General features: G+C 46.0%; 1 protein-coding gene across 1 annotated transcript in view; it reads left to right on the forward strand.

Moving 5' to 3' along the window:
- LOC126249493 (dynein axonemal heavy chain 5) overlaps positions 1 to 25,900 on the forward strand; it is an 856,962-nt gene that overhangs the window by 545,363 nt on the left and 285,699 nt on the right. The window contains 3 exon segments of the mRNA XM_049951144.1: positions 16,581 to 16,858; positions 24,898 to 25,138; positions 25,266 to 25,471. Coding sequence (XP_049807101.1) covers positions 16,581 to 16,858; positions 24,898 to 25,138; positions 25,266 to 25,471 — 725 coding nt within the window.

Below are 25,900 nucleotides of genomic sequence, written 5' to 3' on the forward strand. Positions count from 1 at the left end.
TCTTTGACAAGGTTATAAATACAAGCAGCAAGAAGGGTCTGGAGCGGAGTCTGAATGTCACTTTGGTAATGTGTATGTGTGTTATTGTTCGAGGTGGATAAACATTGCAAAGAACATGTAAAAGAAGTGCTACTTTGTGTTGTGTCATTGTCTTTGGTGGACAGTGGAATTAAGATGGCCACCAAGGTAATAATTACTTGAAGTTTAAATATTTGTTGGTTTCGTTCATTATTTATCATCAAAAGCACATCAAAAATACGGGACCTCATCTTTTTAACCCTAGACAACCAGACATAGCAGCGATCCAGCAAGCAGCAGCGATTACGAAAATGCATTTTAATGGCACCAACCTAACTTCAAGTGCTAACAAGCTCAGTAAACGGGAGTGAAATAGTGCGATTATAGCAATATCTACGACTAGGCGACCATTATAACCTCTATCGTAATGAAATGTAATTCAACAACGAAAGAAGAGACTTACAAAATACTTGTAATACCATATCTTGAGAATCTTGATAACTGTGCATCAGTCTGGGACTCTTACCAGTTTGGGTGAAATAGAAGAGATAGCAAATATCCAACCAAGAGCGGAGAGTCTCGTCACGAGATCACTTAGTAAACACCAGAGCGTTATGGAGATGTTCAACAAACGCCAGTGGCAGGCGGTGCAAGAGAGGCGGTGTGCACCACGGAGGAGCCAACGTTCCAAGAATAGTTAGACAATACATTACTTCCTCCCGCTCACGTCTCGCGGAATGATCACGACGAGAAAATCATATAAATCTTAACTCATGCCCGCATCTCGTGGTCGTGCGGTAGCGTTCTCGCTTCCCACACCCGGGTTCCCGGGTTCGATTCCCGGCGGGGTCAGGGATTTTCTCTGCCTCGTGATGGCTGAGTGTTGTGTGATGTCCTTAGGTTAGTTAGGTTTAAGTAGTTCTAAGTTCTAGGGGACTGATGACCATAGATGTTAAGTCCCATAGTGCTCAGAGCCATTTGAACCATTTTAACTCATGCGTAAGCTTATAGATAGTTGTTCTTCCCACGAACCATTCGCGAGCGGAACAAGCAAGGAGGGAAGTTATAGTGGTGCCAAAAGTACCCTCCGCGACACACCGTAAGAAGGCTTGTGTAGTATGCATGTAGATCTAGACGTACATGTAGATGCAGATTATGCAAAATAATACTTATCATTACATTACCTAGTCAGAGGATTATTGATCATTTTCAAGTGACGAATCTATGGCAGGAATATTATTATAGGACTTCAGTGCATGCAAGAACACAGAGACTGCTTTTTGCGCAGACCATATCTATGAATACCCAGTACTAATTATTAGTGTGGTTGCTAGTGTGCAGTGTTGGAAAAATTCTGATCGGCGTTATTTGGCCAGAAACGAAATTACAGGCGCTGGCGTACAGGTCGTGATCGCCAGACTGTGCCACATTGTAAAGAGCCCATTCCCAAATATCTTTGCAATTTCTACATGGCCATCAACTACCAATATCTAGTTCGATATCCGAAAGAAGTTTCCCCAGTTCAACGTCAGCACTAACTATGTCTCCCCGAGCTGCCGGAGAACAACTGTGGGCAGCTAGATGTGATTAACTTCAGACCTGGATGAAACCCGCATAGTACCTACGCTTTTGGACGTACTTCATATTGGTCCACCTGGAGATCATTGAGCAGACTAAGGTAAAGTGTTGGTAAATACAGGAACACGTTTGTACAATTGGGATGTTTTAAACAACCGACACAATGTGACTACACAGAACAGACAGTGGGTCAGTTGTGTCACTGTCCATGCTGCCCTGAGTCATGCAGTAACGATGAGCTGAAGAGGTCTCGAGATGGACCAGTTGCTATTGCCAAATTCTGGCGAACAACATTTGGGTTTCTCCTGTTTTCTTAAATTATATAAACTACTAATTATGTGAATTGTTGTTTTAGCAGTATTCCGTAATATTGCACAATTAAGTAAAGTAGCTTTTTGTATAGCTTCTAATACGAGTAAATAAATCAATGAGGAACCTCAGAAATCTTGATAGGGCATGTACTAAGTCGAACTCCACGACTCTCCTCCCTCGCCGACAACAGAAACACAATGTGGCACAGTTAACTACTCTAAATACGAGTAGTTATACATATGCCCAAAATATTTACTTATAACCAGCCTCAGGACTGAAGACCACAACAGTACACAGCTCGTGGTCGTGCGGTAGCGTTCTCGCTTCCCGCGCTCGGGTTCCCGGGTTCGATTCCCGGCGGGGTCAGGGAATTTCTCTGCCTCGTGATGACTGGGTGTTGAGTGATGTCCTTAGGTTAGTTAGGTTTAAGTAGTTCTAGGGGACTGATGACCATAGATGTTAAGTCCCATAGTGCTCAGAGCAATTTGAACAATTTTTTTGAAGACCACAACAACAACATGGATAGAAAGACAACAATTTGTATGAAGGAAGAATTTTTCCCAGTTATAGAGCTGGAGAACCCCTCAAGGTGTGTAGCCAGTCATTCTGTCTATTTATCTATCTATCTGTCTATCTTTTTTTCTTTCCCTCGACTTTCACTGTTGGTCATTGGCTGATAAGAACATTTCAACTGGACGCTATTTCAGCCGCTTGCATGAGTATTGGTAGAACTGAATATGTGAGAGTTGCTCGTGAGTTGTATCCAGATAGCTTAGCCGGTAAGAGCATTGCCCACAAAAGGCAAGGCTCCAGTTTCAAGTGCCGGTTTAATTCCGAGAAAGTTTCACAACAGCGAACATTCTGCTGACAAGTGAAAGATTCATTCTGGTAGCATTGTGATTGTTTAGTTGATCGTGATGAGGGAGAAAAGAGAACATGGAACTCCATAGTGGCACATAGTCCTACTCCTACTGAATAGCACCAAGTGGACAATAAAGCTTATCATCCTCGTCCAGCACACAGGTTATAGTCATGTCTGTTGTTTGTCATCACTCCATGAGACAGTGAAGAAATTTGAAATTTTATATAATCTCTGGTGATCAGGAACTTTTTGGGACATAATTACTTCTCTATACCTGACGTTAACTGACAATGAAAATATAATTCACGAGCGGGATTAGAACCGGTTACCTCCGACTCGAGTTCTATCACACTGACCTGTTGTTAGTGACCCACCTACTGAGGTGGTGTTTCCAGTACTTGTACAGCATTTTCGCTTAAGAACTTTGTCACTATGTCTAGCTACTGTTTAACTTGTGAAAACGGTTCTCCAGCGAGACATCGGATGTCACGAAATTTCCACAATATTTCGTCGACGTAGCTGACCGATATCTTCAAGTGCGGTGAACACACTGCTGAGCTGACTGACAGCGCATTCTTTGCGATTTGGCTTTTAATGTAGTTTTCACCGGAAGGCGTTTACTACAATATTCACTATTTGGAGAGGGTGTGTAAACGTCTCTTTATTATTATGTCAACACTTGGGTAGAAAATGAGTTGAGATTCATACTTCTTTTGGCCTAGGCCTAGGTCTATTGGTATTTCGCAGCTACCTTAGGCTGCATGGAGGTTACTGACAAGGGAACCTCCCCATCGCACCCCCCTCAGATTGAGTTATAAGTTGGCACAGTGGATAGGCCTTGAAAAACTGAACACAGATCAATCGAGAAAACAGGAAGAAGTTGTGTGGAACTACGAAAAAATAAGCAAAATATACAAACTGAGTAGTCCACGTGCAAGATAAGAAACATCAAGGCCAGTTACAGCTCAGGAGCGCCGTGGTCTCGCGGTCAGCGTGAGCAGCTGCGGAATGAGGGGTCCTCGGTTCAAGTCTTCCTTCCACTGAAAATTTTAATTTTTTATTTTCAGTTTATGTGTCAGACTCTTATGTTTTCATCACTTTTTTGGGAATGATTATCACATCCACAAGAAAACCTAAATCGGGCAAGGTAGAAGAATCTTTTTACCCATTCGCCAAGTGTACAAGTTAGGTGGGTCGACAACATATTCCTGTCACGTGACGCACATGCCCTCACCAGTGTCGTATAGAATATATCAGACGTATTTTCCTGTGGAGGAATCGGTTGACCTATGACCTTGCGATCAAATGTTTTCGGTTCCCATTGGAGAGGCACTTCCTTTCGTCTACTAATCGCACGGTTTTGCGGTGCGGTCGCAAAACACAGACACTAAACTTATTACAGTGAACAGAGACGTCAATGAACGAACGGACAGATCATAACTTTGCGAAAATAAAGAAAGTAAAATTATCAGTCGAAGGAAGACTTGAACGAAGGACCTCTCGGTCCGCAGCTACTCACGCTAACCACGGGACCACGGCGCTCCTAGACTACCACTCTCCTTGATGTGGCCTATCTTAGCATGGAATACTCAGTTTGTATATTTTACTAATTTTTTTCACAATTCCACACAACTTCTTCCTGTTTTCTCGATTGATCTGTGTTCAGTTTTTCAAGGCCTATCCACTGTGCCAACTTATAACTAAATCTGAGGGGGGTGCGATGGGGAGGTTCCCTTGTGAGGCCCCTCATTAAAAGATTCGCTCAAACCGCCGCCTTCCTGTACAGGGTGGTAACAGTCTTCTTGAAGCGGTCCAAGACTTCCTCTTCGTGCGCTGCTTCATGCAGGTATTTAGCTTGGAAGTTGTGCAGCATGTGAAACATCCATCGTATGCCCTTGTTATAACGTGTCTGAAGTCTATGAAGATGAGACTTTGCTGCCATGCCCCATGTGACACAGCCATAATCCATAAACGGATAAACGTCAAGTAAATCGCCAGTCCTCTCTTCCGTGGCAAGTTCGAGCGTTCGGTATGTATCTCTGCATGACTTTCTGCCGGACGCTTGCGGTGTGCCGTTGCCAGGTAAACTTGCTGTCAAGTATGACACCGAGGTACTTTGTTCTCGTACACAATTCTATAGGCACGTTGAAGATTAGTAACCGAAGGAGACCTGGTGTTCCCCTTCTAGTATACATGATGGCCTAGTTCTTAAAAGGTTTGAAGGAAATTCTCCAAGTAGTTGACCATCCTACAAGTTTATGGCACACTTTCTGTAGTCTGCGATGCATGGGCTGGGGCACCCGCTCCTTGTGATCGCCGTGTCATCTGCATATATGGCGCGTTCCACTCTTCGAGTCCGGGGGAAGTCGGATATGTGGAAAGAATACACCGTCGGCTCAAGGAGCGATGCCTGCAGAATTCCTGCATGAATTATTCTTACAGTGACTATCCTTACTGGACACTCACCACAAAAGTACGATCTTCTAAGTATAGCGGGTTCAGTTTAACGTAGGTTCCAGGGAAACACGTTTCTTTTAGCTTCCAAATCAGCCCCTGGTGCCACACAGTGTCGAAGGTTTTCTATGCCTAAGAATACTGCTCCATAGTATTTCTTGTTGTTGTAGGAGGTGGTGAGTTTCATCTACCACCCTTTTCAATTGTTGGGTGGTGGAAGTCCTTCACGAAATCCGAATTGTTCAGTGGACAGTAATCCTTTGTCACTGATGTGTCTTCTTAATCTTTTTAGGAGTAGCCTCTCGAAGAACTTAATTGAAGCAGGTGGCTGATTTGTCTGGGATTCTTTGGGTCCCTGGGAGACTTCTCAGGTTTGGGTACTTCAATCACCACTGTATGCTTCCAGCTGCATGGATACATTAAGTATCTGATGATGTTGGTGAATACATCTGCCAGGTGGCCCTCGGATTCATGTGGAAGTTTCTTTAATGCTTTCCCTGAGATCTAGGCTAGTGCTGGCACTTTGCTATTTGGTAAAGCTCTTATGACACGGGCGATGTCCTCCGCAGTGATTAGTGGGACGTCCACTTCTTCGTCACTGTTCTCTGCCAGGAATGTGGCGACGCTCTCCGTAACATCGTGCATGTGTTTTCGGTTTTGGTGGGTCTTGAACTGCTCTTAAAAATCGTCAGCTAGGACGTTCGCTTTTTTTCAGGCCGATAAGGTGTCACAGCTGCGGTTTTCAGGGGCGATATTCGAGTTCTGGTGTTGATGAAAATCCTGACTACATCTCACACTGAGGTGTCAGGTTGTAACGAGGAGAGTTTGTCAGCCCATCGCTGGTGCTGAAGATTGGAGGTCGCTGCTTTAATTTGCCTCCTAAGCAAATTAATTCTTCGCTTGGTGCTGGGGTCTCTCGCAAGGCGCCAATCTTTGCAGACCTGATTGCGCTCCGCAATAGTTCCTTCAATTTCTGTTGGTGGAATGTGGATAGGGCACTGTAATCTTCGTGATGGTAGAGTAGAAGCAGTTAGGACTTCAATAGCGGTAGTGCTGAAAGTAGCGACGAGATCGTCAGCACGGTGTCCATCTTCAGCCAGTGACCGCGCCATGAAGCATGACACATGGATGCAAAAACTGTCCCAGTTAGCCCGCCGAAGATTCTTCTTGATGCCTGTGGTCACTGGTTTCGTGTCCGATCTGAAGGCAAGGCTTGTAGAATATTGGCTGTCAAAGTTATTGATGTCGTTTGTAATGGCTATATCAAGCACATCAGGACGTCCTTTGTGTGGATAACATGATGGTTCAGTCGGCCAACAAACGTGTGAATGAAGTTGCTCAGCCACTTGCAGTGAGCGTCTTCCAATGTGGTTGGTGGTTATCGATTTCCATGCTGCATGCTTCGAGCTGAAATCACCAGCCACAAACAGTTTCCCTCTTCATAGTAACAGCTGTCATGCACCATCCGTGCTAAGATGTCCTCGAGGCGGTCCATGAATGTAACAGTTCCTGAAGTAGTCCTAACAGCTGCCGCCGTTGACTCAATCGACGTAGTTTTGGTTCACGTCCAGCATATTGACGAATAGATGCCTTTATGTCGACGGCTGTGCCACCACCTGCAGTCAGCCGATCAGTCGTGTAGCATCGACAGTTACCTACGTTTGCTCTCAAGCCAGGCATCAGGTGAGTTTCAGTCACTAACCATATATCGATGTTTTCGTCTCTCAAAAACTGTTGGAATTCTAACAGATGAGGAAGTTGTCCATTGGCGTTGTACGTCATGATGTGTAGGTCTTCAGTTCTTCTGATCTTGGACGTAATGAGCTGTTGAGGTGTGGCTTCCTGCAATGGTGACTCTTCTAATAGCTGCATCTACAGCTGCAGTTATTGTGCTAGGTAAATTTGCTAGCGTTCTACAGATGTCAGTAACTGCTGTTGTCAGTAAGTTCTAGTTGGCTTGTCTGCTGTGACTGCTGTCGGTTGTCTTCTTTCCATAGGTGACTTGGTTGTTGCTGCCGACGTATTGGAAGATAAGGAAATTCTACTCTGTCAGTGTGGTTGAAATGGCTCTAAGCACTATGGGACTTAACATCTGAGGTCATCAGTCCCCTTGACTTAGAATTACTTAAACCTAACTAACCTAAGGACATCACACACATCCATGCCCGAGGCAGGATTCGAATCACCGACCGTAGCAGCAGCGCGTTTCCGGACTGAAGCGCCTAGAACCGCTCTGACTCCCTTGACGACGACTGTTACCAGTAGACCACTCTGAACCCTGGCCGCCAGTGTTTCCATCAAGGATGGTCTGTCTTGATGTGGGTTCTCTTCAGACGCCACATTGTGCCGATACATTACAGTTTTCTCCTGCGTCCTGGATTGTAGTCCCCGCGGTCTGCTGCTGGCTCCCTTATGCTTCTGGCGTCCTCTGTAACTTCCAGGACGACTCTCTCTACAAAGAGCGCATTTAGTAGGCACCACTCTCGCTTATGTTCACTGTCTTCAGTTGTGTGGTGCGCTGCCCTTGACGCAAACAGGCGGTATAGTGCAATAATGTGCCACATGGTTGAATCCTTGGCAGCAATAACACTGTGGGAGTCCACGCGAAGCTCTCAGCTTCTCAGCTTTGGCGACTTGCGAGCAAAGCCTCGTCACTTAAAATACACTCCTGGAAATGGAAAAAAGAACACATTGACACCGGTGTGTCAGACCCACCATACTTGCTCCGGACACTGTTAGAGGGCTGTACAAGCAATGATCACACGCACGGCACAGCGGACACACCAGGAACCGCGGTGTTGGCCGTCGCATAGCGCTAGCTGCGCAGCATTTGTGCACCGCCGCCGTCAGTGTCAGCCAGTTTGCCGTGGCATACGGAGCTCCATCGCAGTCTTTAACACTGGTAGCATGCCGCGACAGCGTGGACGTGAACCGTATGTGCAGTTGACGGACTTTGAGCGAGGGCGTATAGTGGGCATGCGGGAGGCCGGGTGGACGTACCGCCGAATTGCTCAACACGTGGGGCGTGAGGTCTCCACAGTACATCGATGTTGTCGCCAGTGGTCGGCGGAAGGTGCACGTGCCCGTCGACCTGGGACCGGACCGCAGCGACGCACGGATGCACGCCAAGACCGTAGGATCCTACGCAGTGCCGTAGGGGACCGCACCGCCACTTCCCAGCAAATTAGGGACACTGTTGCTCCTGGGGTATCGGCGAGGACCATTCGCAACCGTCTCCATGAAACTGGGCTACGGTCCCGCACACCGTTAGGCCGTCTTCCGCTCACGCCCCAACATCGTGCAGCCCGCCTCCAGTGGTGTCGCGACAGGCGTGAATGGAGGGACGAATGGAGACGTGTCGTCTTCAGCGATGAGAGTCGCTTCTGCCTTGGTGCCAATGATGGTCGTATGCGTGTTTGGCGCCGTGCAGGTGAGCGCCACAATCAGGACTGCATACGACCGAGGCACACAGGGCCAACACCCGGCATCATGGTGTGGGGAGCGATCTCCTACACTGGCCGTACACCACTGGTGATCGTCGAGGGGACACTGAATAGTGCACGGTACATCCAAACCGTCATCGAACCCATCGTTCTACCATTCCTAGACCGGCAAGGGAACTTGCTGTTCCAACAGGACAATGCACGTCCGCATGTATCCCGTGCCACCCACCGTGCTCTAGAAGGTGTAAGTCAACTACCCTGGCCAGCAAGATCTCCGGATCTGTCCCCCATTGAGCATGTTTGGGACTGGATGAAGCGTCGTCTCACGCGGTCTGCACGTCCAGCACGAACGCTGGTCCAACTGAGGCGCCAGGTGGAAATGGCATGGCAAGCTGTTCCACAGGACTACATCCAGCATCTCTACGATCGTCTCCATGGGAGAATAGCAGCCTGCATTGCTGCGAAAGGTGGATATACACTGTACTAGTGCCGACATTGTGCATGCTCTGTTGCCTGTGTCTATGTGCCTGTGGTTCTGTCAGTGTGATCATGTGATGTATCTGACCCCAGGAATGTGTCAATAAAGTTTCCCCTTCCTGGGACAATGAATTCATGGTGTTCTTATTTCAATTTCCAGGAGTGTATTTATCGATGTTCTACAGTGTCTTGAAGTGTAACGGCTCGCCAGAAGGTCTTCGTCTATGTGCTTGGGTAGTATAAGTAGCGCACAACAGTAGCCACAAAACCAACAACTTCAAGTTCTTCCTTAGTCATCTTATTAGGGATGCCATAGACAGCCACCTTCAGTTCAAAAATGTTCAAATGTGTGTGAAATCTTATGGCACTTAATTGCTAAGGTCATCAGTCCCTAAGCTTACACACTACTTAACCCAAATTATCCTAAGGACAAACACACACACCCATGCCCGAGGGAGGACTCGAACCTCCGCCGGGACCAGCCGCACAGTCCATGACTGCAGCGCCTAAGAGCGCTCGTCTAATCCCGCGCGGCCCACCTTCAGTGTCTGCGGTCTCACCATGGGAAAGGTGACGTACGGTATTCCTCCCCTCCAATAATGTTTGACTTTGAGGTCTTTTTCTACAGACATCAAAGTCAGCTTCAGTTTATCACTATCCAACTGCCTGGCGGCGAAGAAATATTTCCAATTATTCTTTAACCTTCATACAGTTGTTTATAGCCGGCCGTGGTGGCCGAGCAGTTCTAGGCGCTACAGTCTGGAACCGCGCAATCGCTACGGTCGCAGGTTCGAATCCTGCCTCGGGCATGGATGTGTGTGATGTCCTTAGGTTAGTTAGGTTTAAGTAGTTCTATGTTGTAGGGGACTGATGACCTCAGAAGTTAAGTCCCATAGTGCTCAGAGCCGTTTGAACCATTTGAACAGTTGTTTGTATGTCTCTGGTTACTATCGCACGATGGGAGGTATAGTCTGTTACTTAGGCTGTGGCTGCAGATCATCTGACTCTTGATTTGCTTGAATGTCTTCCTGAATTGTTTCGTATATGTTGCTGTTCAACACATCTGACACTTCCGTGACTGGTTTCCGTTTCACCTGCCTCTTCTTCAGTCGGTTACCGAAACCTTCCTCGTCAGCGATCGCGGACTGTACTCTGTCGCCTGGCGTGATGTTGTTACCTCTTCACTGGCAAATTCCATGTTGCATGCCCTCTCGTAGTGCCGGCCGCGGTGGTCTCGCGGTTCTAGGCGCGCAGTCCGGAACCGTGCGACTGCTACGGTCGCAGGTTCGAATCCTGCCTCGGGCATGGATGTGTGTGATGTCCTTAGGTTAGTTAGGTTTAAGTAGTTCTAAGTTCTAGGGGACTGATAACCACAGCAGTTGAGTCCCATAGTGCTCAGAGCCATTTTAGCCCTCTCGTAGTCCATGCTACTCTACCAGGCCCGTCGCACTCACTTTGCCTGCCGCCACAGCCACAGTCGTGTAACGGGAGCGGCCTATGGAGTTGCAGGCGGGGTGAACCCCGCCGGACAGCGAGCGGCAGACTCCGGCGATGTAGAGGCAGCTGCTTCGGCCGCCCGCGTAATCACGTCCACTCGTCTTGACATCACGCACTCGAATTACAGAGACTGCTGAGGCTGGGATCGAAGCCTCCTCTTTATTCACTGCTGAGCTGTGACTGAAGCCCCCTATTTACGCCAGTCTAAGAAGAAAGCGCGCCGACGTGAACGCACCAAATTCGGTGACTAATAATGAAGACTTCCTTATCAGAAGCGGGAGAGACAGCTACGACATCCGTTGGACCATGAATCAAGAGCTTCGGCGCACGTACAAACGTTGCCAATCATTCTGTGCGCTGCCGTTGACCACCCTCTGTCGGAGGCCGCATGCCGATATACGCGTCCGTGCTGGCGTTGTCATCAAAATATCTATGTCTCCACTGTATGACAAATACCCCTTTGTAGTCACAGTGATTTTAACACGGCCAGCACTGGATCCCACGCTGTGCTGTGTAGGTACCCTGTCTCTGTTCAGCAGATTTGTCGAGCTGCGAATTTCGTCAGCTTCTTTAATAATACTGTTCCAGGATGAAAACGTCAAAGAGAGAATTTTGGTAATTTTGTAGCCCAGTACTGAGGCAATGCACGGCCATTGCAGGTTTCTCTAATTGGCCCAGACGTGTTGGTCACCGATGTTTGACGGATCTGTCTTCCACGCTGCGACAAGAATGTCAAATTACGACGTCCCGCAGCTACAGGGAATCTCACAGAAACCAAGCCTTTTCAAACCAAGGCTGTCTTCCGCTGAGCCTAGAAGAGCTCTGAGTTGCGTTCGTCAACATAAAGCGCATTTAACTTTGTGTTTGTTCAGTAATTGCCAAATTTTCGAACAAACAGTGCTAACGTACGGCAAGACGACAATTTCTCTTTGTTCTTCACTTTCTTCCAGCTCCTCAGTTTGTCTAACACGCGCCCGGTGTAAGGAACGACGAGTCTCCCGTTTAGAATATCCACTCATCGAGAATACGCTAGGGAGGTGGCGCAATACTGATTCCTGCGATAGCTCTCGAATGAAAGATGAGACCACATCGAAACTAACGACAATAACTGATAGTACAAGTCTTAAGTTCTTGAGCCGACGAATGAGAACCATTACTACAAGTAGCCCGTCAGGAAAGCCTTACTCAACATATCTTATATGGGAAAGAGATGGTGAAAGAAGTGAATAAGTTCGATAAATAACAGAATAAGTAGAGCATTCTGCTGTGTACCCTTATGTTCTTATGAAGATGACGACGTCTTCGAAGTATTCTTATAGTCACTAAGGTTTCGCACTTTATAAACTCTGCAGCCACCAACAGAATTAAAAATCAGGCCGGCCACGCACTGGTGACAGAAAGGATTCACCACACTCGGAAGGAATTGTACTTCGCGTGCAGAGGTCCACTGGCGCTCCATCTGAAGATTGTGTCACGACTATCGGAAGATTCTTGGGCATGGGTTGGTAGCGATACTTGGGCGTTCTCGGAATCGAAGAGACAACACTTTATAGCACGTCGAAGTGGAAAGTATCATCGCTTCAGAGACTGTTTACCGCAAGAATAAAAGTTAGAAGAAAGACATCGCAGACGGACAGTGTACGAGCTGTTGCATATACCCCTGCTTGACGCGACGCTTTCGGTATTGGAGAAGGGCTGAATTTCACGCCCACTCCGAGAACACCACACGTTCTACACATTGTTAGCTCTGTTGGGCAGAAAATCCTGAAGCTGCCCAGGGACGCTGCGATAAAATCAGACCTTCCGCGCAATAACACAGGCGCCGGCGCCCAAGAATAATATCTCAGCGTCGGAGAGGTCAGGACTTCGATCTCCACTTGAGGATCCTGAAATTGTGGTCTTACTGGCGGATAACGCTAACGCAGTTGTCATCCTCCTCAGACCGATGTTCTTTACCAAGATAAACCAGTTGTTGGACGACCCTGCATATCGTGTTCTAAACATGGACACCACGACCAAAATACGAGGAAGAACTTTAGAGCTTCTCAAGAACAGCACAGTCTCCGATGTTGTGGCCAAACGACTTTGCACACGCGCACCCACTCTTTCCAGGATACACGGACTGCCTAAGATTCTTAAGGATATAGTTCTACGTCTGCCAATTCCTAGCAATTCTGGGTGCTAACATACAATTTGGCAGAACATCTGGTAGTACATTTGAGCCCTGTGGTGGAAAAATGAGAGTATCGGATCTGCAACTCAGAAGACTTTGTTTGCCAGCTCAAAATCTTACGACTTGCACCGTCAGATATTGTCGTTAGTGTGGACGTAGTCTCACTTTTCACTCTAGTACCATTACAGGAATCACCGGAGCTCATTGTCGAGAAACTAAAAGGAGAACTTGTTGATGTGTGTAAACATATGCCTGCCTCTCTATTTTTTTCTTTTTTTTCAGTGAGCAATGCTTTGAACAGACTGACGGTGTGACAGTGGGTAGTCCCTTTGTGGGTAATCTTTTTATGGAAGGTTTCGAGGAGAGAGCACTTCAGTCAATGGAGTTGAAACCTACGTGCTTTTGGTGATACGAGAATGACACCTTTGTAATTTCACCCCACCGCACGTGCATCACTGGATACATTTTCACATCTAAATTCTCTTCATTCGAACGTCAATTTTATGATGGAGATGGATGAAAACGGCGAACTACTATCCATGGACGTTTTGGCCTTGTGTACCGTAAACCTAAACAAACGGACTTATACTTACAGATAACCAACTGTCGCCATCCTTTACAACCAAATGGCGTCCTTAGGACGTTGCCCCACAGAGCACGAACCATTACAGATTGTTACAGCTTGTCTGATGAGTTGCGCCACCTCCCTAGCGTATTCTTGATGAGTGGATATTCTGAACGGGAGACTCGGCGAACCTTACATCAGGCGCGTGTTAGACAAACTGAGGATCTGGAAGAAAGCGAAGAACAATGTGGAATGGCCGTGTTGCCGTACGTTAGCACTGTTTCTTCGGAAATAGGAAGATTAATGAACAAACACAAAGTTAAATGTGTTTTATATACACCAACGGAACTCAGAGCTCTTCTAGGCTCAGCGGAAGACAGCCTCGGTTTGAAAAGGCCTGGTTTCTACGAGATTTCTTGTAGCTGCGGGACGTCATAATTTGACATTCTTGTCGCCCCGTAGAAGACAAATCCGTCAAACATCGGCGTCACACACGTCTGGGCCACTCAAAGAAACCTGCAAACGCCGAGCATCGCCTGAGTACGGGGCTACAAAATTACCAAAATTCTCTCTTCGACGTTTTTGTCCTGGGACAGCATTATTAAAGAAGTGAACGAAATTCTCAGTTCGACAAATCTACGGTACAGAGACACGGGATACCAGCTTAGCACAGTATGGGATCCAGCTCTGCCGTATTAAAATCATAGAGACCTCAAAGAGGAATTATTGATCACACAAGGGATGACTCTTCAGTGGCGACTTAGATATTCCGATGGTAACCGCCAGGGTAGCCCCACACCAGCGGGGACGGGCATATCGGCATGCGGCTTGGAACAGAGGGCGCTGGGGAGGCCGACAGCAGCGCACAGTGATTGACAGCCTTTGTGGGTACGCCGAAGCTTTTAGTTCATCACCTGACTTGTGGCATGGCTGTCTCTCCCGCTACCGATCAGGAAACCTTTGATATTACTCATCGAAATTGGCGCGTTCGCTCCTGCACGGTTTCTTCTTAGTCTGCCATAAACAGGGGGTTTCGGTCACAGCTCAGCAGTGTGTTCGCCGCACCAGAAGATATCGGTCAGTAGTGCCGTTGAAATATTGTGTAATATGCACAACGAAATATGACCTTTCGACCGAGAAACATTTCTACAAGTTGTCCGTTGGGGAAGCCTCAATCACATACTTTCTAATTCTGCGATTGCTGCTCTTCATTTCTAGCGCGACAATACATAGATACGCAATTCGATTAGAGGCTTCATGTTGAGTCAACAGCGCTCATGAACCTCTGCGAGAGGCAGTCATAAAATGGTAATTGGTAATTGTTGTGGCAGCTTTGCATATGATGAGCAAGGTATTACATCATGATGCATGTTACTGTGGCCAGATCATCAAGGCATCACGTATGGAACATTCCAGTCAGAAGTCGTGCGAGCAGTGGGCTTGCCAATTCCCAGCTGTGAATTCCCGGAAGTGGCTAACATCGTCAACACTGGGATCAACAAGTATGACAAGAGTCTCTAGCGCTTATCTTTTTTTTTTAACAGTGGATAGACGGTCCCGAGGACACGAAGTACTTAGAAAATGAGTGCTGAACACCAAAAAAGAAATACAATCTGTCGTTATTTAACAATGCGATACGTAAACTGTCTCCCACTTGAGTACCTCTAATAATTGTAAATCTAAGAGCACAGAGATCGTCTTCGGATGAGAACAGCGACCCCATTCAGAGTAAGGATAAACGACACCTTGACTGGTGATTCGTCGTGACCATTAATACACACCGGTTCCCGTTTGCTACCTTGATACCTTGACATTTGATGTGAGGTCATTTTATTGGTGATATCCTCACAGGTGGAAAGTTTGCATGACATGAAATAAGGACACTAGACTTCCGTTGGAGCCAAAGGCTCCAGAGGTTTGCTGGCTGACTGGGAACCTGTTCGTTCGCCTACAACATTCTACTGTAGATTTTCACGTCCAGTAAAACCGTTCATCACCAACCCAGAGGCCTGGAGTTGTGTATGAACGCTTAGGTGAATAGTCCACGAATTTGAAGGTACGTTCCTTGCTGACTTACTGTAACATTCTGAAAACATCACGGATGTTTTCACAGTGTGTACTGATTTGAAACTTCTTGGCAGATTAAAACTGTCTGCCTGAGTGGAGATATAACCGGAACGTTTTCATTTTGCAGGCAAATGCTCTACCGACTGAGCTACCTAGGACTGACTCACGACGCACCATCACACCTTAACTGCCACCAGGGATGGCAGGTTATGACTCGGACCTCGGCAGCTCAGCTGGAGAGCATTTTCATGCGTAAGGCAAATATTCCGGTTTAGATCTCCAGTCCGGGAGACAGATTTAATCTGACAGGAAGTTTCAAATCGAGAATGTTGTCGAGTCATATGTTTGCAACGTGACTGCTGAGAGGAACGGCTAAATCATTTAGTTATTGGTATATATTCTGATGAATATAAACATACTATACAATAACAATGTTACAGGCATTTAGACAAAAGTCTCTAGCAGATCTCAAAACGAACAAACACTACTGATTATGTTTCAGAGTCACTTGGTCTGAATGTCTTTTTCAATTTACCGTCAGCAGTATGTTTTTGGTACACCTGGACACGCACTACGGACGGAACCTATCATGATGTTGCGATAATCTTGTAAAGTAGCCTACAGAAAATACAGAGTCCGTAACTCAGTATTCTTAATGTTGAATTCGTATCCAGTCTTTTACTTATACGCCTCTCACAATCTTTATTCGATATCTGGGTTTTCACCTATTGATCTCAAGTAAATAGGAAAAAAATTTCAAATATCTATGACGACAAAAATCATTTTCACGCGTTCGACAGACTGAAAACAATGTCTCGATAATGTATGAGTAATTTTGTTTGCAGGATATCTGTAATTCTATGTTGCAGTTTAAAGAAAATAAATACTGACCCAGTAATGAGATATATTTTGTTAATGACTTTAAAGCAATATGTTTGAGCAAATGTTGGATTCGAATGAAAATATTCCTAGCGATTCAGTAAAGTTTCTTAGAGGTACTAGAAATATTACTATAAATATTTCCACACTGCTTCACTTATTAACATCTGTTATTTTATAACAGGAGGTAGTCGTTATACCTAATTTAATTGTTCTATGTTCTATTTCTTATTCAAGCAATTCAAATATTTGCAGGTAAATGGGAACTTTGGAGCAATTTGGTGGCAAGTTATTCATACCCAGAGACTTCGACTCCTGACTACAGCACTATAATGGTTCCCATAATCGAAAACGTGAGAACAACGTTTCTTATAGACACCATAGCTTCGCAAACGAAAGCTGTTTTACTTATTGGCGAGCAGGGCTCTGCCAAGACTGTCATGATGAAGGCTTATATGAAGAAATCCAACCCAGAAATGTATCTCAATCGTTCCTTCAATTTCTCTTCTGCTACGAGTCCATTTCAGTTCCAGGTACGTAGGAGAGATTACGATTTTAATCAGATTCGTACTCTGTAAGGATTTTATTTTTTTCTTCGTTTACGGTGAAACTAGAAGTTTGGTGCTTACTTAGCTTAATATTTATTCGCAGGGGGAAAAATGGTAAAGGCTAACTAAATATGGATCACTTATTTTCTTGCTTGATCTGACTTAGGATTAGCCGAGCGGTCTAAGGCGCTGCAGTCATGGACTGTGCGGCTGGTCCTGGCGGAGGTTCGAGTCCTCCCTTTGGCATGGGTGTGTGTGTTTGTCCTTAGGATAATTTAGGTTAAGTAGTGTGTAAGCTTAGGGACTGATGACCTTAGCAGTTAAGTCCCATAAGATTTCACACACATTAAAAAATCTCACTTACGTGTACAATGTAGCGCATTTGTATTTCAGAATGTGTAAATCCAGTTATCTGATGATCGTATGGCATGTTTGGACGGAAGACCCTGTCCAGAACAAATGATTCAAATGGATCTGAGCACTATGGGACTTAACTTCTGAGGTCATCAGTCCCCTAGAACTTAGAACTACTTAAACCTAACTAATCTAAAGACATCACACACATCCATGCCCGAGGCAGGATTCGAACCTGCGACCGTAGCGGTCGCGCGGTTACAGACTGTAGCGCCTAGAACCGCTCGGCCACTCCGGCCGGCTGTCTAGAACAGTGCAAGTCTTTCAATTTGACGCCACTTTGGCAACTTGCGTGTCGATGTAGACAGGATGAAATATTAATGTCAAACTAATCGGTGTTTTGTTTTTGCTTAGAATTATCGAAGTACATATGCTGAAAAAGTCTTTTACTAGCGATGCGTGTCATTTTTGTACTTGATAGTATTTCTGTATGATGCAGATACACTGTCCACGCACATTAACGTGACCACCTGTCAAAACCCTGTAGCGTGGACCGCTGTGAGATGTGCAGGGAGAGAGTCAATAAGGCTCTGGAAGGTACCGACAGGCATGTAGAGCTATGCCGGCTCCAATGCCGAGGCCAGCTGCTGTAGGAATCATGGCGCCTACTGGCCGATGGAGATGATCCCATAGATTCTCATTTGGGTCTAAATCAGGGGAGTTCGGTACTCAGGGAAGTACGGTAAACTCATCCTGGTGCTCTTCGATCCACGCACGTTCACTGCGAGCTCTCTGACACGTTGCATTGTCCGTCGTGGCGAGGGAAAACAAAAGACATATAGGGGTGGACATCTCCCCAAGGATTGTGTATACTTGTGTCGATCCATTGTGCTTTGGAAACTCGACGAAGTCACCCGGGGAATACCCTTCGGTCTGGACCGTTCCGACGAATGTTGTGGGATGTTTGCTTTCAGTGGTTTCACTCCGTAAACGCCAATGGCCATGCCACATGGAGCATAAAACGCGATTCATCTGAAAAGGCCACTCAGTGGACGTCCAGTTGTGGTATTCCAGCCTTCGTCGCCGATGAGCAGTCATCATGCGCGCACCTACTGCGGAAGCCCATACGTAGCAACAGTCTCCTTGAGGAGACGCTGTTGGTAGGTTGGTAGCTCATTGCTGCGTCTGAGTGTTCAGTTGCTCAACACCTGCACGTCTATTCCCCCGTACACATCTCCGCAGCCATCGTTCACCCCCTGTCATCTGTGGACTGTGGTGCACCACAGTTGTCTCAGCACCGGTTTCGGATAGTGCCATTTTGCCATGCACAGTACACTTTAAGCACGGCGGCATGAGAACAGTTTACAAACGTTGCCGTTTCGTAAATGCTTCCACTTTTGGCCTGAAAGCCAATGATCATGACCTTTCGGACGAGAGATAAATAGCTCCGTTTCCACATTACAACAACTGCACTGACCGCAGTTGAAGTGTGTGTATGTGTGTGGGTGGCTGGATGGGAGGGTGGGTGTGTATGCGTGCGTGCGTGTCGTGCCTGTGTGTGTGTGTGTGTGTGTGTGTGTGTGTGTGTGTGTGTGTGTGTGTGTGTGTGTGTGTAAGAGAGAGAGAGAGAGAGAGAGAGAGGAACGAAGAGAAAGAGTAGAAAAAACATGTGTACATACATGCATGCGAGGGATTGAGCATAACTTAGGCAACAAACGAAATGTAGCATCACTGGAAATCCGTCTAATATTAATGTTGTGTTACCTACCCTCTTTTTACTTAAATATATTGAGTTAATTTTGTAGGTTCTGGGAACAATCACGATTGCTGTAACAATCATAAATCAACAACTTCCTCATTTCTCTCATATATATATATATATATATATATATATATATATATATATATATACTATGTGATCAAAAGTATCCGGACACCTCGCTCTGAAAATGACTTAAAAGTTCGTGGCGCCCTTCATCGGTAATGCTGGAATTCAGTATGGTGTTGGCCCACCCTTAGCCTTGATGACAGCTCTCGCTCTTGCAGGCATACGTTCTCAGGTGCTGGAAGGTTTCTTGGGGAATGGCAGCCCATTCTTTACGGAGTGCTGCACTGAGGAGAGGTATCCATGTCGGTCGGTGAGGCCTGGCACGAAATCGGCGTTCCGAAACATCCCAAAGGTGTTCCATAGGATTCAGCTCAAGACTCTGTGTAGGCCATTCAATTACAGGGATGTTACTGTCATGTAACCACTCCGCCACAGGCCGTGCATTACGAACAGGTGCTCGATCGTGTTGAAAGATGCAGTCACTATCCCCGAATTGCTCTTCAACAGTGGGAAGCAAGGAGGTGCTGAAAACATCGTTGTAGGCCTGTGATGTGATAGTGCCACGCAAAACAATAAGGGGTGAAAGCCGCCTCCATGATAAACACGACCAAACCATAACACCACCGCCTCCGAATTTTACTGTTGGCACTACACACGCTAGCAGATGACGTTCACTGAACATTCGCCTTACCCACACCCTGCCATCGGATCGCCACATCGTGCACCGTGAGTCGTCACTCCACGCAACGTTTTTCCACTGTCCAATCGTCCAATGTTTACTCTCCTTACGCCAAGAGCGGCGTCGTTTGGCATTTACCGGTGTGATGTGTGGCTCATGAGCAGTCTTTCGATCATGAAATCCAAGTTTTCTCACCTCCCGCCTAACTGTCATAGTACTTGCAGTAGATCCTGATGCAGTTTTTAATTCCTGTGTAATGGTCTGGATAGATGTCTGCGTATTACACGTGAACACCCTCTTCAACTGTTGGCGATCGCTGTCAGTCAGCATACGAGGTCGGCCTGTACGCTTTTATGCTGAACGTGTCCCTTCATGTTTCCACTTATGTTGGTAGAGAGATAAAAATTAAACACTTGCTTGAAATGACATTGGGTTTTATTGAAACCAAAAAGAGTGCACAAAATGACCATCACCTGGCGCTTCATACCACATAAAAGCAATAATTAGCATAACAATTGACTTTTAGCAAAGGCGATGTTCTTTATAACAAGTGCTCAGCATGTCGGCCGTCATTCATCAACAGCACCTGTAGACAAGGGGCGACGTTGTAACAGCACTGTACAATATATGAGCAGGTATGCTGAGAAACCGCCGTCGGATCTTGTCGTTTAGTATACCTAATGAGGTCGGACGATAGCGGTAAACTTGCGATTTCAGGCAACCCCACAAATAATAATCACACGGATTGATGTCTAGGGACCTGAGAGGCCAAGCATGACGGACATGGCGGCTCAGCAGGCGATCCTCACCAAAATGGGAGCAGGAGATCTTTCACTCATGTAGCAGTATGGGATGGGACGCCATCCTCCATACAAGTGGTACCTTCCAGCAGGTGTTTATTTGCCAATCTAAGGATGATCTGACTCCTTTACTACAGCTCAATTTATACACGATTCCCATGCGGTGTTGCTGTCCAGCGCCATCTGTTGGCCAGTTTTTGCACTCGTTTTGGTTTCCATAAAACCCCATGTCATTTAAAGCTTGTGTGTCAATTCTTACCTCCCTGTCAACATTATTCCGCGAAGTAGTGCATTTTCAAATGTTAATGGATTTTTGGGTCACCCTCTATAACGTTAAAAATTATTTATACACTCCTGGAAATGGAAAAAAGAACACATTGACACCGGTGTGTCAGACCCACCATACTTGCTCCGGACACTGCGAGAGGGCTGTACAAGCAATGATCACACGCACGGCACAGCGGACACACCAGGAACCGCGGTGTTGGCCGGCGAATGGCGCTAGCTGCGCAGCATTTGTGCACCGCCGCCGTCAGTGTCAGCCAGTTTGCCGTGGCATACGGAGCTCCATCGCAGTCTTTAACACTGGTAGCATGCCGCGACAGCGTGGACGTGAACCGTATGTGCAGTTGACGGACTTTGAGCGAGGGCGTATAGTGGGCATGCGGGAGGCCGGGTGGACGTACCGCCGAATTGCTCAACACGTGGGGCGTGAGGTCTCCACAGTACATCGATGTTGTCGCCAGTGGTCAGCGGAAGGTGCACGTGCCCGTCGACCTGGGACCGGACCGCAGCGACGCACGGATGCACGCCAAGACCGTAGGATCCTACGCAGTGCCGTAGGGGACCGCACCGCCACTTCCCAGCAAATTAGGGACACTGTTGCTCCTGGGGTATCGGCGAGGACCATTCACAACCGTCTCCATGAAGCTGGGCTACGGTCCCGCACACCGTTAGGCCGTCTTCCGCTCACGCCCCAACATCGTGCAGCCCGCCTCCAGTGGTGTCGCGACAGGCGTGAATGGAGGGACGAATGGAGACGTGTCGTCTTCAGCGATGAGAGTCGTTTCTGCCTTGGTGCCAATGATGGTCGTATGCGTGTTTGGCGCCGTGCAGGTGAGCGCCACAATCAGGACTGCATACGACCGAGGCACACAGGGCCAACACCCGGCATCATGGTGTGGGGAGCGATCTCCTACACTGGCCGTACACCACTGGTGATCGTCGAGGGGACACTGAATAGTGCACGGTACATCCAAACCGTCATCGAACCCATCGTTCTACCATTCCTAGACCGGCAAGGGAACTTGCTGTTCCAACAGGACAATGCACGTCCGCATGTATCCCGTGCCACCCAACGTGCTCTAGAAGGTGTAAGTCAACTACCCTGGCCAGCAAGATCTCCGGATCTGTCCCCCATTGAGCATGTTTGGGACTGGATGAAGCGTCGTCTCACGCGGTCTGCACGTCCAGCACGAACGCTGGTCCAACTGAGGCGCCAGGTGGAAATGGCATGGCAAGCCGTTCCACAGGACTACATCCAGCATCTCTACGATCGTCTCCATGGGAAAATAGCAGCCTGCATTGCTGCGAAAGGTGGATATACACTGTACTAGTGCCGACATTGTGCATGCTCTGTTGCCTGTGTCTATGTGCCTGTGGTTCTGTCAGTGTGATCATGTGATGTATCTGACCCCAGGAATGTGTCAATAAAGTTTCCCCTTCCTGGGACAATGAATTCACGGTGTTCTTATTTCAATTTCCAGGAGTGTATTTAAAAACTAAATTTGTATCTAGAGTATTAAAAATATATTCAGTATTCTTACAGGAGGCAACAGTGATCAAAACTTGAAAAATATCTCATATGCATTCGTCCGGAATCAATATTTGTTGAGATCTAGGCTCTTCTTTCCTATGATAGCATCTGTCTATTGACACTAAGAGTGGATTTCAATCTCATTACCTGTCATTCTTAAATCGCTCTAGTCCTCAACTCTTACGAACGCTTCAGTCTGCCCTCTGATTTGATCACATAGACGGGACAGAAACACCTGTAACGTGTGCACGTTTGATGGATGAGGAATACGCCAGTGCCTTTAAAATTCTTCATATCCATTAATCTAAGGGACTGAGATCAACTGAACGCCAAGTCATGCTTCTAGACCTGCTTGGCCTGTCCATCATTCACGAATCTTTTCTGGTCTGTACTGTAAAACGTGGCATAGAAAATAGGGTTGTGCCGCATCGTGCAAGAGCTGTGTCTTTTGTCTTTCCGCAAGGGAAGTTTTTCAATAGTGTCTGTTACTATCGTGCAGAAATTGGCGATAAACAACACCTGTTGATTTGTTTGGTTAAGAGTCTGTCACCTACAATTCCTGTCCACTTACTGATTCTATGATAAAAAGAGCCTGAGCTTTGCTTCCATGATCGATCGAGGCTTTGTATCTGGTCACACGTGGTGATAATGGTCATTTATCGTCCCGCTCTGTGTGAATACTGCCCCAACTGTAAATTAAATGCAAGCTGAGAAGAACGCTCTTTCAGTGCTCCGTCTTATAATCTAGCGGTGGAATGAAACCTTGGCGTGGTGGTCGCGTAGCTTTAGAGCATCCACATGCTGTACATTACGTGGATAACGTAACTGCTCGTGCGGAACTGATCACGCTAGAATGTGGTTGACGCCTTCAGCAGCTCCTGTTCCTCGTTACTTAATATCTGGTATGAGAACTGCGAAATCTATTGCGATCCCTTGCCCTTCTTGTGTCTGCAAGACAGTGGAACAACCTGCTGAAGTGCTGCGCCTGACAACATCGCAGTGAGATAACCAAGTACAGAGACTAACATAACCGATAGTCAGTGGAGAATAAAAGTCAACTGGAAGCTGTGGTGGCAGATCGTGAGTCGATATTGGATAGCGCAGACAGTAAAGCATTTGCCCGCGGAAGGCAAAGATCCTACGTGTGGCGAACAATTTTAGTCCGCCAGGAAGTTTCAAATCAGCCCACATTCCGCTGAAGAGTGAAAAGTCATTCTTGGAGCATTTTTGTTTCGCGTGTTTAAAGCGTTAAGTATTCGAACTACAGAGTAACAGTACACGAACACTCTTTTGAAACTTACGGTAAATAATAAAATACAGCTCAGGTTGCGTAACTGTTTCCACAGCTGCAAGAGTAGAAGAAAAAATGATATTCATTTTTGAATTCATCTGAATTCAAATCGAATTTAGTTCTCAAAGGGGTGAACAATGCTACTATTAACACCTTTATGTTAAAAACCACTCAACAGCTAGGATCACATAAAATATTTTTTATCTAAGTTTTTTTTTATCTAAGACGACCGATCTCAACAGACTATGCTGTCATCTTCAGCTCTTAAAATCTTTTGTTATAAAACATGCTCATTTTACGCGGACCTCACGAACAAGATGACAAATGGATAAAAACAGCACATTATAAACCGTTTGTCGTAGCTAAAATATTTAAAAATATAAAGCACCTTACAGTTGCTTGCTGCATCATACAGACACTGTGAGCAACAAGCAGCTGTGAGCAGTATGTGTGTGGACATAACCTGTTGCACAAGGTGTTTTTAAATATTTTAGCGATGACAAATATTTTATAATGTGCTATTTTTATCCACTTGGCATCTTGTGCGTGCCGGGATGGTTCCTTTCAAAGGGCACGGCCGACTTCCTTCCCCGTCCTTCCCTAATCCGATGAGACCGATGACCTCGCTGTCTGGTCTCCTTCCCCAAAACCAACCAACCAACCAACCAACCATCTTGTGCGTGAGTACAGTGTAAAATGAACATGTCAGCATAGTCTGTTGAAACCGGTTGCCTTAAATAAAAAGAAATTTTTCATGCGATCTTGGCTGTTGAATGGTTTTTAACAATTAAACAAATTGCTCTTGAGTTCTCCCAAAATGAGAAAATACAGTCAACATCTTTATGCATTTTCTCAATGATGCAAAGGTCTTGCAGAAAATTAAGCTAAATTGGAATGGGAGATGAAAGAGTTGTTTGTGGGCAATTCCTTCAGTTGAGTATAGTTATTTGAATCGTACACCTTATATGATGTAAAATTGTATGACTGTTTTGTTGTGAAACTAATTTTTTATTGCTATATAAATCTAAATTCAGAATTCATGATCCTGCCGTATATGCAAGTAAAGTACAGCGTGATATCTTCTTAAAATTTTTTATGATAACAATGAAACCCACTTAAGCTTATGAAAGGAGTAACTGCAGAGCAAACAGATTTGCCAGTTTTAGCCTAGTAATAAGTGAATTTTGATTGTTCTCATTGTCATAACACGTTGCGTTAACAGGACATTAGTTAAAGAAATGTTCGTTTACTTTCAGAAAACGATTGAGAGTTATGTTGAGAAGCGAATGGGTAATACTTTTGGTCCTCCAGGAGGTAAAAAAATGATGGTATTTATTGACGATATAAACTTGCCGGAAATAAATGAGTGGGGTGACCAAATCACCAACGAGATTGTGCGCCAGACTATGGATATGAAGGGTTTCTACAGCCTTGAAAAACCTGGAGAGTTTATAACTGTTGTCGACGTCCAGTTCGTGGCTGCAATGTGTCTTCCTGGTAATGTAAATTTTCCACGTTGTTCTGTTATCCCGACAGTCAGCACCTACTGCACACTTTCCTATGAAAACATTTTGGTCTACCTTAAAACTGACCCAGAATACAAAGACTTTTGTCTCTCTTACAGGTGGAGGCCGAAATGACATACCGTCTCGCCTAAAGAAACAATTTTCTGTGTTTAACTGCACACTGCCCACGGACACCTCCGTCGATAAAATATTCTCTGTGATAGGCGAGGGACACTATAACGCCAAACGCGGTTTCACGTCAGAGGTGCGTCAGCTGGTGAAGAAATTAGTCCCACTAACGAGACAGCTATGGCAACGGACGAGGGTAAGCCCAACTTCGAAACAAAGTAAAACTTAGCACATAGAAAAGTTGTATCTAGTATAAAATTTAAATATCATTACATTTTATTAGATTCAGTACGTCTTTATCCAATCTTAATTGTGACAACGTATTTTGTCAGCATGCTGCCACAATAATATGCCTGTCACTTATACATCAATTATTAAAGGCAAAGATGGGAAGTGACGAGAAGATTTTTTGTTTGCTGCGCCAGTGGGGTTATGATCTTAGTCTTATTGGCCATGTTGTGGGAAAATATCTATATCTGGCACACATAGCACATGACCAAGAGAACACCATCACTGCACACTGTTATTTACATGCCCAAGATTCTTCAACTATCAGCGTCCGAAACAGCTACCTGCGAGGCGAGGACTACCGCAGAAGCGTGAGTTAGCAGCCTCTGCCACGGAG

This window comes from Schistocerca nitens, chromosome 3 (genome assembly GCF_023898315.1).
Source record: "Schistocerca nitens isolate TAMUIC-IGC-003100 chromosome 3, iqSchNite1.1, whole genome shotgun sequence".
NCBI lineage: Eukaryota > Metazoa > Arthropoda > Insecta > Orthoptera > Acrididae > Schistocerca > Schistocerca nitens.